Raw genomic sequence first — 12,451 nt, 5'->3', positions numbered from 1 at the left:
TTGAAGGGTTGAATGAAGGACAGCCACGTCCAATGAGGTGTGTCACAGAGTCTTGCACCAAGGCATAATGTACAGCGAAGGCATAATGCACCAAACTCCACGTGGCTGCCCTACATATATCTGGAAGCAGTACATCGTGCAGGATGGCCATAGTCGATGTGAATGCGCTTGTGGAATGGGCTCTCACTGCAAGGGATGGAGATAGTCCCGATAACCAAAAAAAGCATAATGCACTCTGATGTCCTCTGTATGATCATCTGCCCTTTAATCCTTTCAGCTATAGTGATAAACGGTCTAGGGGGACTTCCTGAATTGTCTTGTCCTTTACAGGTAGAAGGCCAAGGCCCTGCAGACCCCGAGAGGGAGTGAAGGTGCTGCTCCTCCGCCGAGACATGAGGCTTCGGAAAGAAAGCAGGTAAGTGTATGGGTTGGTTGAGATGAAAGCAGGATACAACCTTTAGCACAAACTTGGTGTGCAAGCACAGGGAAAGTTTGTCCTTATCCAACATGGTTAAGGGGGGGGGGTGTCCGCCATCATGTTCCCCAGTTCGCCCAGCCTTCTTGCAGAAGTAACAGCTATCATGGAAAGGGGAGACAGGAAGCACGAGGCCAGAGGTTCGAAGGGTGATTTCATTAATGTCAAGAGGACAAGGCTGAGGTCCCATTGAGGAGCAACAGGTTGAACTGGTGGAAAGCTTCTGAGGAGACCCTTCCAAAACCTGGTAGTCAACAGATGTATAAATATAGAGTGCATTTCCAAGTGGGGGTGGAAGGCAGTGACAGCTGCTCTGTGGACCTTGACAGAATTGAGAGCGAAACCTGACATTTCAAGGACAGAAGGTAGTCCAAAAGAAGGAGACTGTCCACATCCTTGGGGGCAAGACTACTCTGTGGAGCCCAAGAAGTGAAGTCTTGGCCCAACAGCAAGGCCTTATGGATTCTTTCCTGATGCTTGAGAGGATGTCTTATACTGCCAGCGAACAATCCCATTCTAGCAAAGATCCCATCCAAAAACCAACCTTCGAGGTGAAGTATCTGCAGATTGGGATGCCTGATCCTGCCTGTGTGTTGCATGAGCAATTCCAGGAAAGATGACAGGGGAAGCAGGGGACGCGTTGACATGTGGGGAAGGTGGAGAAACCAAAACTGGCATGGCCAGAATGGGGCAATTGGAATAACCGGTGCTCTCTCCCACCTGATTTTGTGGAGGACTCGTGGCTGCAGCAGTAACGGGGGAAAGGCAAAATTGATCTGGTCCGACCAGTGGTGAATGAGCACATCACTTTGGGAATGGGCAGAGAGACCCAGGGCCGCCCAGAGGGGGGGGCAAAGGGGGCAATTTGCCCTGGGCCCCGGGCTCCGCAGGGGCCCCCAAGAGAACAGCGGAGGCTCCCGCCTCCACCCCTCTCCTGGAGCCTCAGCGCATCAAGCGCCGAGTCTCCGGCGGACCCCTGAGCCCCACCCCGCTCCGAACCGCGTGGTGAGGGGCGGGGCTGCGAGCTCCGGGCTGAGCTCAGCTGCCTCCGCTCGGCGTGGAGCTCCCAGCCCCGCCCCCTCCCCACGCGGCTCTGAGCGGGACGGAGCTCAGGCCCTGCCGGCCACACGCTGCGGCTGTTCCGGCGAGGCGCAGAGACTCCGGGTGAGGAGGGAGCCGGGGGTAAGAGGCTGGGGCCGGGGCGGGGGGGAAGCGGGACCCGCCGCCGAAGCGCAGCCCGGTCTTCGGCGGCAGGGGGCCCTTCCGTTCCGGGACCCGCCGCCGAAGTGCCCCGAAGACCCGCGGCGGGGACCCCCTCCCGCCGAATTACCGCCAAAGACCAGGCTGCACTTCAGCGGCGGGTCCCACTTCGGCGGTAATTCGGTGGCGGGGGGCTCCCGCCGCGGGTCTTCGGGGCACTTCGGCGGCGGGTCCTGGAACGGAAGGGCCCCCCGCCGCCGAAGACCCCGGGCCCCCGGAATCCTCTGGGCGGCCCTGTAGAGACCACTTCTGAAGCAGTAAGTGATGCACTTGCTGTTGGAGCAGGATGCAAAAAGGTCCCTGGTCGGAGTCCCTCATCAGGTGAAAATGTCTCTAAAGTGTCATGGAGCTCGCTTTTGTGGTTGGCCATGAATTTCCTGCTGAAAGAGTCTCCAATTATGTTCTGAGTCACCTCGTGCCCCCTTTATTTGTTGATGTAATAAACAGTGGTGCTGTTATTGGACATGATGGAAGAAATGCACAACATGCTCTTTGGACTGCCTGAAGGGCCATAATGTTGATGTGCATTCTGGATTCCCCAGTAAAAACTACAGTAAAAACAAAAACTATTTACAATTCTAAAAATGGCATTTTTTTTAGGTGCAGAGAGAGACAAGACAACAGTAGCAGGTCCAACTTGGACCATGCAGTGGTGAGAAGGAATTGAGAGCACAGTTGGTCTGCCCTGCCCTTTATCGTCTCGGACAAAACCGTGAGGTGGAGCAAGGGCACATTTCCTCAGTGGAATACAGTAGGGACCATCACTCGCAGAACCACCAGTAAGTAATTCAAATAGAACCCTCTTCCAAAGAACTTTGGTGGGACTAGTTCTATAGCTCCCAAAAGAAGAGAGTGGGCCTCTTCTTTTAAGAGTTCCTTGTGAGAGGGGTCCCTGAAAAGAGGGGGGTGAGAAGGAGGAACAGCATGGAAGTGGATAGAATGGCCCACTTTGACAACTTCCTGTATCCACTTGTCTGAGGTAAGGTACTCTCAGGCAGTAATACAGTTGTTTTCATATGGTGGGGGGGGGTACTCACATGATCAGTGATCTATTGGAGTAGAATACTTGATGCCTCAACCAAGGTGTCAAAAGTCTCAGACTGTTTGGGTAGAAGTAGGGCTAGGAGGTGTGCTGATAGTAGAAGAACGGTCTCAATCTTTGAGCAGTTTGGGATCTATAAAACTCTCTTCTCATTGCAGACACAGAAATGCCGTGTGATCACGTCATCACTCTGGGGTCCCTGAAAGTATGGAGAGAGGAGTCTGTATACTGACCAAAGAGCCCTTGAAACAGAAGGTCTTCGACTGTGTTTTCAACTTCTCTTGCAAGTCCTGAGGATTGGAGCCAGGATACTCCTCCCATGAGCACCACTGTGGCCATGGACCTGACAGCTGTACCAGAAGCATCTAATGCAGCCTGCAGAGAAGTTCTGATGACCAACTGTCCTTCAGTGATAATGGACTGAAATGAATCTTTCTGGTCTTGTGCCAAATGCTCATTAAAATGTGTATACTTGGAGTACGTATTGAAGTCATATTTCACCATTAAGGCCTGGTAGTTGGCAATGTGAAATTGGAGAGTGGCTGATGAACAGCTCTTCCTTCCCAGGAAGTCCAGCCTTTTTGATTCCTTACCTGATGGAAAGGGCCTACACTGAATTTGACAGTCCCTCTCAATGGTAGCCTCCACCACAAGGGAGTTGGGGTTCGGGCAGGAGAAGTAGCACTCTGTTCCTTTGGGTGGGATGTAGTATTTCTCATCTGTCTGCTTACAGGTTGGTGGAATTATGCTAGGTATTTACTACAGGTTATATATGCATGAGATAACAGTGCCTCATTGATAGGTAAGGCAACCTTTCCCTGAGGATTGATGTTCACGATGTCCACCAGGGAATGTTTGGACTCTTGCACCTGCTCTAGTAGAATACTGAAGGGAGGTCTCTAGCCTTTTCATGAGTTCCTGGAATGTCTTAAAATCACCTGCATAGGAGGGAGGTGGTGGCATCAGCACCTCATCTAGATATGAAGATGAATTTCCAGAGGGATCTCTCTGTCTGAGGCTCCTGTTCCTCTTATACATCTTTTGATAATGGAGAGCAGTATGGTACCAATGTGCACTGTACTAGAGGATGTTCTGTAGAAGCTGACAGTTGGTATGGTACTGATGGGTACCAGTGCTTTTTCCTAGACATTATATTAAGTTGCTCACTGTAGTGGCCCCTTAGGTACCAGTAGTCCCACTGGGGAGAGGGATAAGGGAAGGGATGTCAATGACAGTCATAACCTCTGGGCCTATGATGTTCTGGTAGGTTCCCCAGGCCCATCTTCATGCAAGGGGCTCATGAAGGTAGGGTAGTATGGTACCCGAATGGATCCCTGTCCTGAGATCTCTGAGGCCAAGGAGTTGTTCCTTGAACTAAGCAGGAAGGAGGAGCTCCAATATTCTAATCAGTACCAACGGTTAGAGGTGTAAGCCAATCCTGACATGCTGTTTTTGTGAAAGTACCATGGAGGTGGAGTTGGTGGATCCCTCTATAAGTGGCAATTCAGGTTCATGAGAAAGAAGATCTTCTGAAGAAAGGAACCTGGAAAAAAGTGGAGGGCTCTGAAATCCTTCATCCAAAACTAGAGTTGGTACTGGGTGATGAGATGGACGCTGTTGCACTACTGGGATAGCTGTAGTGTCTTGACCCCTTTCAAAGGGGTGTGAATGGTAGCCCTGTAGGTCTCGCTATTTTGCAAGGGAGCAGACGGTGCCACGGCAGTAACTGCTCCTGTGATAAGCACATTCAAGCAGGGCTTCTACCTCAGTACTGGATTCCGTCAGAGCCTTAGCGGAATGAGAGGTCTCCTGAAAGCAGGTCTTATCCAGTAGTCTGCGCCTCTTCTTTGTTTTCCTCCTGGGAGAGGAATGCTTCCTCTTTTTTTTTTTTTTTGGTCCTATTGTCTGGGGCTGCAGACAAAGCAGCAACAGTGACCGAGGTTGTCTGCGACATAGAGGCCAATGTACAAGGAGGGAAGCAGACCCTTCTGGAGCTAACACATGCTCCAATAGCATGAGCTTCAGTCTAGCCTCCTTGACCTTCAAACCTAGACAGACCTGGCATTTGGCAGGGTTGTGGGTCTCCCCCAAACACCACAGGCAGCTAGAATGTCCATCACTGCGGAGAAAAGACCTCTGGTAAAGTCTCACAGGCCTTAAACCCTGGGGTCTTGGGCATAACTACTATATTCCAACACAAAATCAAAGAAAATGAAAAGGAAGGGATGGAGCTTTCCCCAACCAACACAAAATAAAGTGAAGTAGTCAAATAAAGGTATATGGAAATAAAATAATTCAAAGAAAGAATGATCAAACCAAAGTAGTAAAATAATAATGCACAAGTTAAGGCAGGAAGCCAAATACAACAGTCAGGAGTCTCCATCTCAAGCTGCAGGTGGTAGAGAAAGAACTGAGTGATGGCAAGACTGTGCATCCCAATATGCCCTCATTCAGAGTACGGAGGTGCCATTCTACACAGGCATGGACCTGCAAATACTACGTTCCAGTCTCCACTCAAGAGTGCACAGGTGCATGCACATCCTATGGTGGGGTACCTATAAGGACGTGTACTTGAAGAACTAATGTTGTCCCACAACATGCATTGGTTATGCCAGTAGTAAGTCACCCACTACCAAAAACCTGGACAGGGTGGCACACTGAGAATTAGGGGGCCTGGATTTTGCTCTGACTTGCTACCGCTAACATCAACAGTTAAAAGTCACAAGAGCTAGGGTGTTATGGCACTTGCACGTTACGGAGCTGAGTCCCAGAAGTGAGAATTCTATTCAGACTGCATCTTTAGATAAATATTCTTCTTAATTTCAGTGTTCACTCTGTGCTTGTACAGCATTTGGTGTATAGTCCATTTAATTGCTTTCCTCTGGATTACAAAACAGCTTCCCTCTTGCTGAAAATAATATACCTTAAATATTTTTGAAAGGAATTCTAAAACTCTATAGGACATGTTACCTAAAAGATGCTTTATCAGAAGTTAGAATATCTATATATTAAGATTCCAGGACTGCTATTCTGTAAACTAGAACATCTATGCGCAGTGATGGAAATACCTACAAGCATAGTTGAGAGCTCTTTTTGTTCAGAATAGCACCAGGCCCAATCATCACTGGAATTTGGGGTCTGTTCCTGTCCAATTCTTCAGCTACTAGTGGCATTTTCACACGTTAGAAATTACACCTGCGTGACAGCACGGGCTTTCGTCTCGTCTGTTATATTAAATCGGTTTCAAAACATTTGAGCTGACAATATAGAAATTTTTTTTTATTTACAGCCTCAGTCCATAACAAGGAGCACTGACCCTTCCCTAGTAATCTTCCCAGTCATCTTCCTTCACACAATCCACTGAGAACGTATTTCAGATCCAGTGGCTGGTGACGGGACACTAGATGGGGAGGGCTCTGAGTAACTACAGAGAATTCTTTCCCAGGTGTCTGGCTGGTGGGTCTCGCCCACATGCTCAGGGTCTAACTGATCCCATATTTGGGGTCAGGAAGGAATTTTCTCCCAAGTCAGACTGACAGAAAGGGGTTTTCCCCTTCTTCTGAAGCAGGGGGCACTGGTCACTTGCAGGTTTAGACTAGTGCAGGGGTAGGCACGAGAGCTGATTTTCAGTGGCTATCACACTGCCCGAGTCCAACGTGCAGGGGCTCAGAATAGATGATTGTGATGGTCCCTTCTGGCCTTAAAGTCTATGAGATCTTTGCAGTCTCCCCCACATGCAGAAAAACAGATGGGCCTTGCAGTGTGCCCTGAAGGGTCAGTACCCCAGGACTATTTCAGACTGGGGTGAGGGAATTCCAAAGCTCCACGAAGAAGCCCCTGCCACCGCGCTGTGACCCTAAGAGTCCCTTTATGACTACCGACAAACAGCACATTCACACTAGTGTCAGAATATTTAGCTACATAGCGTCTTGTAAGGTATCATATGTAAACCGGTGACACGCTGGTCATGAATATCAGTGTGTGAGGTATGTATGGGTTGTGTATACAGAGTTGTGTGTGTGTGCTGGGAATACGTTCATAAAACAAGGTGTGGAGGCAGCTCATAAACAAGCCTGCCGTAGACAAAGGACTGTGGCTTTACTTGTCTGCATGAATCATGCTAACGCCTGGATGGGAAAACAGCATGGCTTGATTACAAGCAAAGGACAACGAAAGGATATTTGATTCTAAGGTAAACAAAGTGATCAAGACAACGGAGAATGCAAGTTGAGGAGAGGATGAAGAAAGGGCTTGGTGCCTATTCCCCACAGAACATACAGCAAGGGAGAGGAACTCTGTCTGGGTTTACTTTTCAAAGAATACATTTCAAAGATTTTCAGGGAAGAAAGGGGACTCCTCATTTGTTACCCAACACTGATGGACCAAAGGGATCAGTGCCCCCGATTCTGTGAACAGCTAATCCTCCTGCTTGAGGGGCTGGAGTTGCTGAGAGCTTGATGTGATTGAGAAAGCTGCTTACGTAAAGATTGGAGCTTGCTAAAGTCAAGTTTTAGATATTAGAAACTTCCCATTGTTGTTTTGTTTTAACCACATCTTTTTCTCTTGCTTAGTATCACTAAAATCCAAGTTCTTTATTAATAAACGTATGCGTGATTTTATAGGCCATCTCAGTGCAGTGTATTAAAGTGTGGGTCCTCAGCTAGACTGACAGGCTGGTGGGTGTACTCGCTTTGGAGGCAGGCGACTTGGTAATTTCTGTGAGTGTCCAGCAATAGGGAGTGGATTCTACAGAGGAACGCTCTTCCTGGAGGTTCAGGAACTGGGGTTCACCGAATGTTACCCACAAGGCAAGGTTAAGACTGGCAGAGTCCAAAGGAGTTTTCTGGGGAATAGGACAAATTGGTGTGGCAGGGAGCTGACACACTCTCCCTTGCTGAGCCAGTGGGGGCAACACAAGGCTTATGGTTCTGGGTGGCCCTAGAAAGCTTCTCACCCCCTACCCTCTCTTGTCTGCGTGAGGCTCCAAACCGGGCACCCCACTGATCTGGCAATATGGCACAGGGGAAGAGACAGCTTTTGGATAAGTAGCTCCTGGGCTATTTAGAGCTTTATTAACACCTCTCCTCCCTCCCCTCTCCCCCCACAAAAATCTTAAATACTAATCAGTACTTAATAATTAGCCCATGTAAACCAAAAAAACCCCACTGGTATCATGTGCTCCTGGCAGGCTATACGGTGTAAAACATGAGCTACTACATTCTGTACCAACATGAGTTTCCAGGTAGATTTAAGCTGCAGTCCACGGAGAGCAGTGGCTCTCAGACTTCTGTACTGGTGTCCCCTTTCACACAGCAAGCCTCTGAGTGCAACCCCCCTTATACATTCAAAACACTTTATATATTGACACCATTATCAGTGCTGGAGGCTGACAGCTTGTGACCCCCCATGTAGTAACCTTGCTACCCCCTGAGGGGTCCTGACCCCCAGTTTGAGAACCCCTGACGTAGGGCTTGTGAAATAGTCTAATCCAGGGGTGCATGTCCTGTCCAGCGGTGGAGCATCCGCCAAAATGCCACCAAATTTCAGGAGCATTTCGGCGGTGACACCTCTCGATGACGTCACTTGTCGCCGACAAGAGACGTCACCGAGAGGCGTCGCTACCGAAACGCCACAGAAATTCGGCGGCATTTCGGCAGATGCTCCACCGCTGCCACGGTCCTTCGTCTGGCGCCCACCAGACGAAAAGGTTGGGGACCACTGCTCTAACATATTGTTTCCCCTTCCCCTAACCTCTGTTTACTTGTTTGTCTCTCCTTAGCTCCTCAGGCAGGGGCTGTTCCCTCTTCTCTGTCTGGAAAGCACCTAGTAGGGACTATCAGAAAGAAACAGTACACTCGGATTAGCAAATGCTACCACTGATCCTGTTAGAGACCACTTGGCCTTCTCGAGAACTGTGTCTGTGGTATGGTTTGACAACTCACCGCTGCAGATATTTGCAGAAACACTGGAGCTCCTGGAGGGTCTCCTTAGCACTCTGGAAAATCTCCTCTTCCAGAAACAGCTGCATTACATCAGCACAGACTTCCTCTGAGCAACGGGCAATGCGGGCTTTTCTGTCTCTTTCCAAAGCATACCTGGTGCAGAATGAAAGAAAATGAGATTCCAAGGCAGAAATGCTCACTAAGCAGCACGCATGGCAGTAAATGCTAAAAACAGCTGTAGTGCAAAAGGTAGGTATTTCCAGCACAGATAAGTAGTCATTTAAAATCATTCCACTTTCTGGAAGCCACTAGACTTCTGTAAGTTTCTCCTTTGAAAAGTAAAAGCATGGGCCTTTCTTATCTAGGGGAACAGGCGCTGTGCACCTGTGAGGGGGGTGGGGAATTCAAGGCCTTCACACTGGAAAGAATCAAGTATTAGTCTTCAAAGGGGTTTGTAGTCCCTGTTCAAGGACACGTACACAACCCCCCTCCTCCACCCCCCACATTCCCAAGTACCCATCCAGAATCCTAATTATCCCCTCATATTTCTTCCACTTCTAACTCATCCTCTTCTACTCATGGCCACCGCCTTTCCAGTCAGTGATGCTTTGTGGAAGAAGAGCATGGGACAGCTGTACCACACACCATGTTCATAAAAGCTTCTCTTCGTTACAGTACTGTGGTGAGTGAGGCTTGTTCTATAGAACACGAAGGGTTAATTCCTGCTCGAGCTCTCCACATACATACAGGCAATAGCTAAGTTAATTGTTGGTGCTTAATGGACAATGCACTGAATGCACTCCTGGAAACTGACCTCCAGTCCCCTGGTGAGATGCAGAATGGTACCAGACTCAGGCTATGGCTACCCTTGCACTTCGCTAAGTGTAGTCAAAGCGCCAGCGCGGGGAGAGAGCTCTCCCAGCGCTGTCCGTACTCCACCTCCCTGTGGGGAATAACGGACAGCGCTGGGAGCCGCGCTCCCAGCGCTGGGGCTTTGACCACACTGGCGCTTTGCAGCGCCGCAATTTGCAGCGCTGGAGAGGGTGTGTTTTCACACCCTGCTGCAGCGCTGCACATTTGCAAGTGTAGCCATGGCCTCAGAAGCGGTGCTAGCCCATTGGGGAGCCTAAGCAGGAATATTTTTTGCCAGGCTGTAATAATAACAAAAACCGAACAGAGGGCCCCCTTGAGCTGCTCGGGGCCCAAAGCAATTGCTTAGTCTGCTCATGCCTAACGCCAGCACTGACCAGGTTCAGGGCTTCCAGGACAGACAAAGGAACTCTGAAATGGGTAAAGCCTGCCTGGGAACTCAGAGCAGGGCAGAGACTGCAGGCTCCCTCTCCTAACCCCGAGCCTGGAACAAGTGGGACCGAACTACAGACATGCCAACTCTCTTAAACTGATGCAAGAGTCATGATGTCTGAGTGCTTGTGTTCACTGGCAATTAACAGCCCTGCAACTTTCTCGCTCAGGGGTGGAAAAAACAGCCCCCTGAGTGCAGCAAGTTGCGGTGCTGCAAAGCGCCAGTGTAAACAGTGCCCCAGCGCTGGGAGCTACACCCCTGGTGGAGGTGGCTCTCTCCCAGCACTGCACCATGACCACACAAGGCACGTCAGTGCTTTAGTGTTGCCAGTGTAGACTAGCCCTGAGTAAAATTAAACCTCACTCATGATCTTGCTATAAAACTCTCAAATGTCAGGATTTTTTTCAGCCTCAACACATTCTTAAAATGGGTTTACAGTCAAACAGGACAAACAAAGGAATGTGGTTTCTCCACTGGGTAGTTAATCCCAAAGTACTTTGAAAGACAATGAGAATTCACTTATATATCAGACAAACAAAGCTATCAAGCTAACAAGTGGAGGTGGGGGGAGAGCTTGTCTACATTACGCAGCTTTTAGCGACAAGGCTGGGTCGACACAGCCTTGTCGCTAAAAGGCAGCGTGTGTGAACACACTCTGTCGGTATATTGTTAGCACTTTTGCTGACAAAATACTTCCAGCCCCGCGAGTGGCAGTAGCTTTGTCAGCAGCAGCGACAAAGCCGCGTTCAAACTGCCACTTGCGTCGGCAAAACTTTTGTCTTTCACAGGGGGCTTTTTTAAGTACCCATGAAAGACAAAAGTTTTGTCGACAATGACACAGTGTAGACAAGCCCTGAATCAATTGGGAAAAAAAATTCCCATGTTTGAGAGTTCTAAAAATGAGGCTTAATGTTATTTAGAAATCCTGTCAGCCGCCAGGGGCGCGGCCGGGGCTCTAGCTGTCAGCCCTGGGCGGCTGCTCCCCTGCCAGTGCGGAACGTGGGAGAGGGGATCACTGCAACCCCACAGGCCTGGGAAGGGTGAAGAATCCTAAGGAGCAGAGGTGAGACTGGGAGGGCTGAACTATGGCATGGTGGCTGCAGGGGGGCTGAAGTGAGGAGGGTGAGGGCTGAATTAATGGTAGGTTCTGGGCAGATGGGGTGAGTGGTGGGAGGGTGAATTGATGGGGTGGTGATGATAGGGGCTGGAGGACTGAACTGAGGGGAGTTGGGGGGGGGGAGGACAGGATTGCGTGGCAGGAGATGGGCAGATGTGGGGGTGAAAGCTCTTGCAGCAGGGCCAAACTCACTCTATCCAGTACATGTGGGAGAGTGGTTAACACAACTGTCACTTGCACACACCCTGAAGACGGGCAGCGGGAGTTCAAAAATCAAGAGACTGACCTAAAAGCACAGTATCATCTTTCTTTAAAATGTCATGATTCTGGGGGGCCCAACTCATGATTTCTGATCTCTTGAAGTTGGCAACACTAACTCCATGTGGGGGAAATGCTAGGGTTTAGGTAAGACTTTCTGTAGAGAAAATAAATAAATTGTTATTTACTCCTCCTCATAACACAAGAACTAGAGGTCACCAATTAAATTAATAGGAAGCAGGTGTAAAACAAACAAAAATATTTCTTCACACAACGCACAGTCAACCAGTGGAACTCCTTGCCAGAGGATGTTGTGAAGGCCAAGACCACAACAGAGTTCAAAAAAGAACTAGATAAATTCATAGAGGATAGGTCCATCAATGGCTATTAGCCAGGATGGGCAGGAATGGTGTCCCCTGGCCTCTGTTTGCCAGAAGCTGGGAATGAGCGACAGGGGATGGATCACTTGATGATTCCGTTCTGTTCATTCCCTCTGGGGCACCGGGCATTGGCCACTGTCGGAAGACAGGATACTGGGGTAGATGGACCTTTAATCTGACCCAGTGTGGCCGATCTTATGTTCTTAAGACAATGAGTGTATAGGCCTTTTGTTGTTTTAACTCTCTTCTCTGATTGTGATGGTCCTTTGGATAAATAAAGACTTTGTTTTGAAGAAGCTGTTTGATGTCCCTGCATTTTCTTACTGATCACAGGGTTCCAAAGGGTAGTCTACAGCCGGGGCCAAAACCTGGATGGACGTGCTTAGGAAGCATGGTTCGTAAACAGGGCTACTGTGACCTAGGGAGACGGTCTAGGGGGTGGGGCGAATTGTGGGATTCCATCCTGAGAGAAGTACACGGGGCTATCACTTGGAAGGGATGTGCAGGGAGAGAGAGCGCGCGACAGACCAAAGGAACAGCTCGCCCTGAATCATGACAGAGTTTCATGGTGTAACAATTAGATCAAGTCAAAGCTACTGTTTCTTTATTGGTCAGAGGGATTGCTGTCGACAGATATGAGACGTTCCAAATTTACTCGAAGCTGAACATTCTTC

At 49.2% G+C, this 12,451-nt stretch overlaps 1 protein-coding gene across 2 annotated transcripts in view; it reads right to left on the bottom strand.

Moving 5' to 3' along the window:
- Positions 1-12,451, bottom strand: part of LOC123343357 (minichromosome maintenance complex component 3 associated protein) — a 77,831-nt gene that overhangs the window by 26,605 nt on the left and 38,775 nt on the right. For both annotated transcript variants that reach the window (XM_044978430.1, XM_044978429.1), the window contains exon 17: positions 8,720-8,872. In XM_044978430.1, the coding sequence (XP_044834365.1) occupies positions 8,720-8,872 (153 nt within the window). The remainder of the gene's footprint in view (positions 1-8,719; positions 8,873-12,451) is intronic.

Source organism: Mauremys mutica, chromosome 10 (genome assembly GCF_020497125.1).
Source record: "Mauremys mutica isolate MM-2020 ecotype Southern chromosome 10, ASM2049712v1, whole genome shotgun sequence".
NCBI lineage: Eukaryota > Metazoa > Chordata > Testudines > Geoemydidae > Mauremys > Mauremys mutica.
The sequence above is the reverse complement of the archived record's forward strand: the minus strand, read 5'-3'. Positions and strand labels throughout refer to the sequence as shown.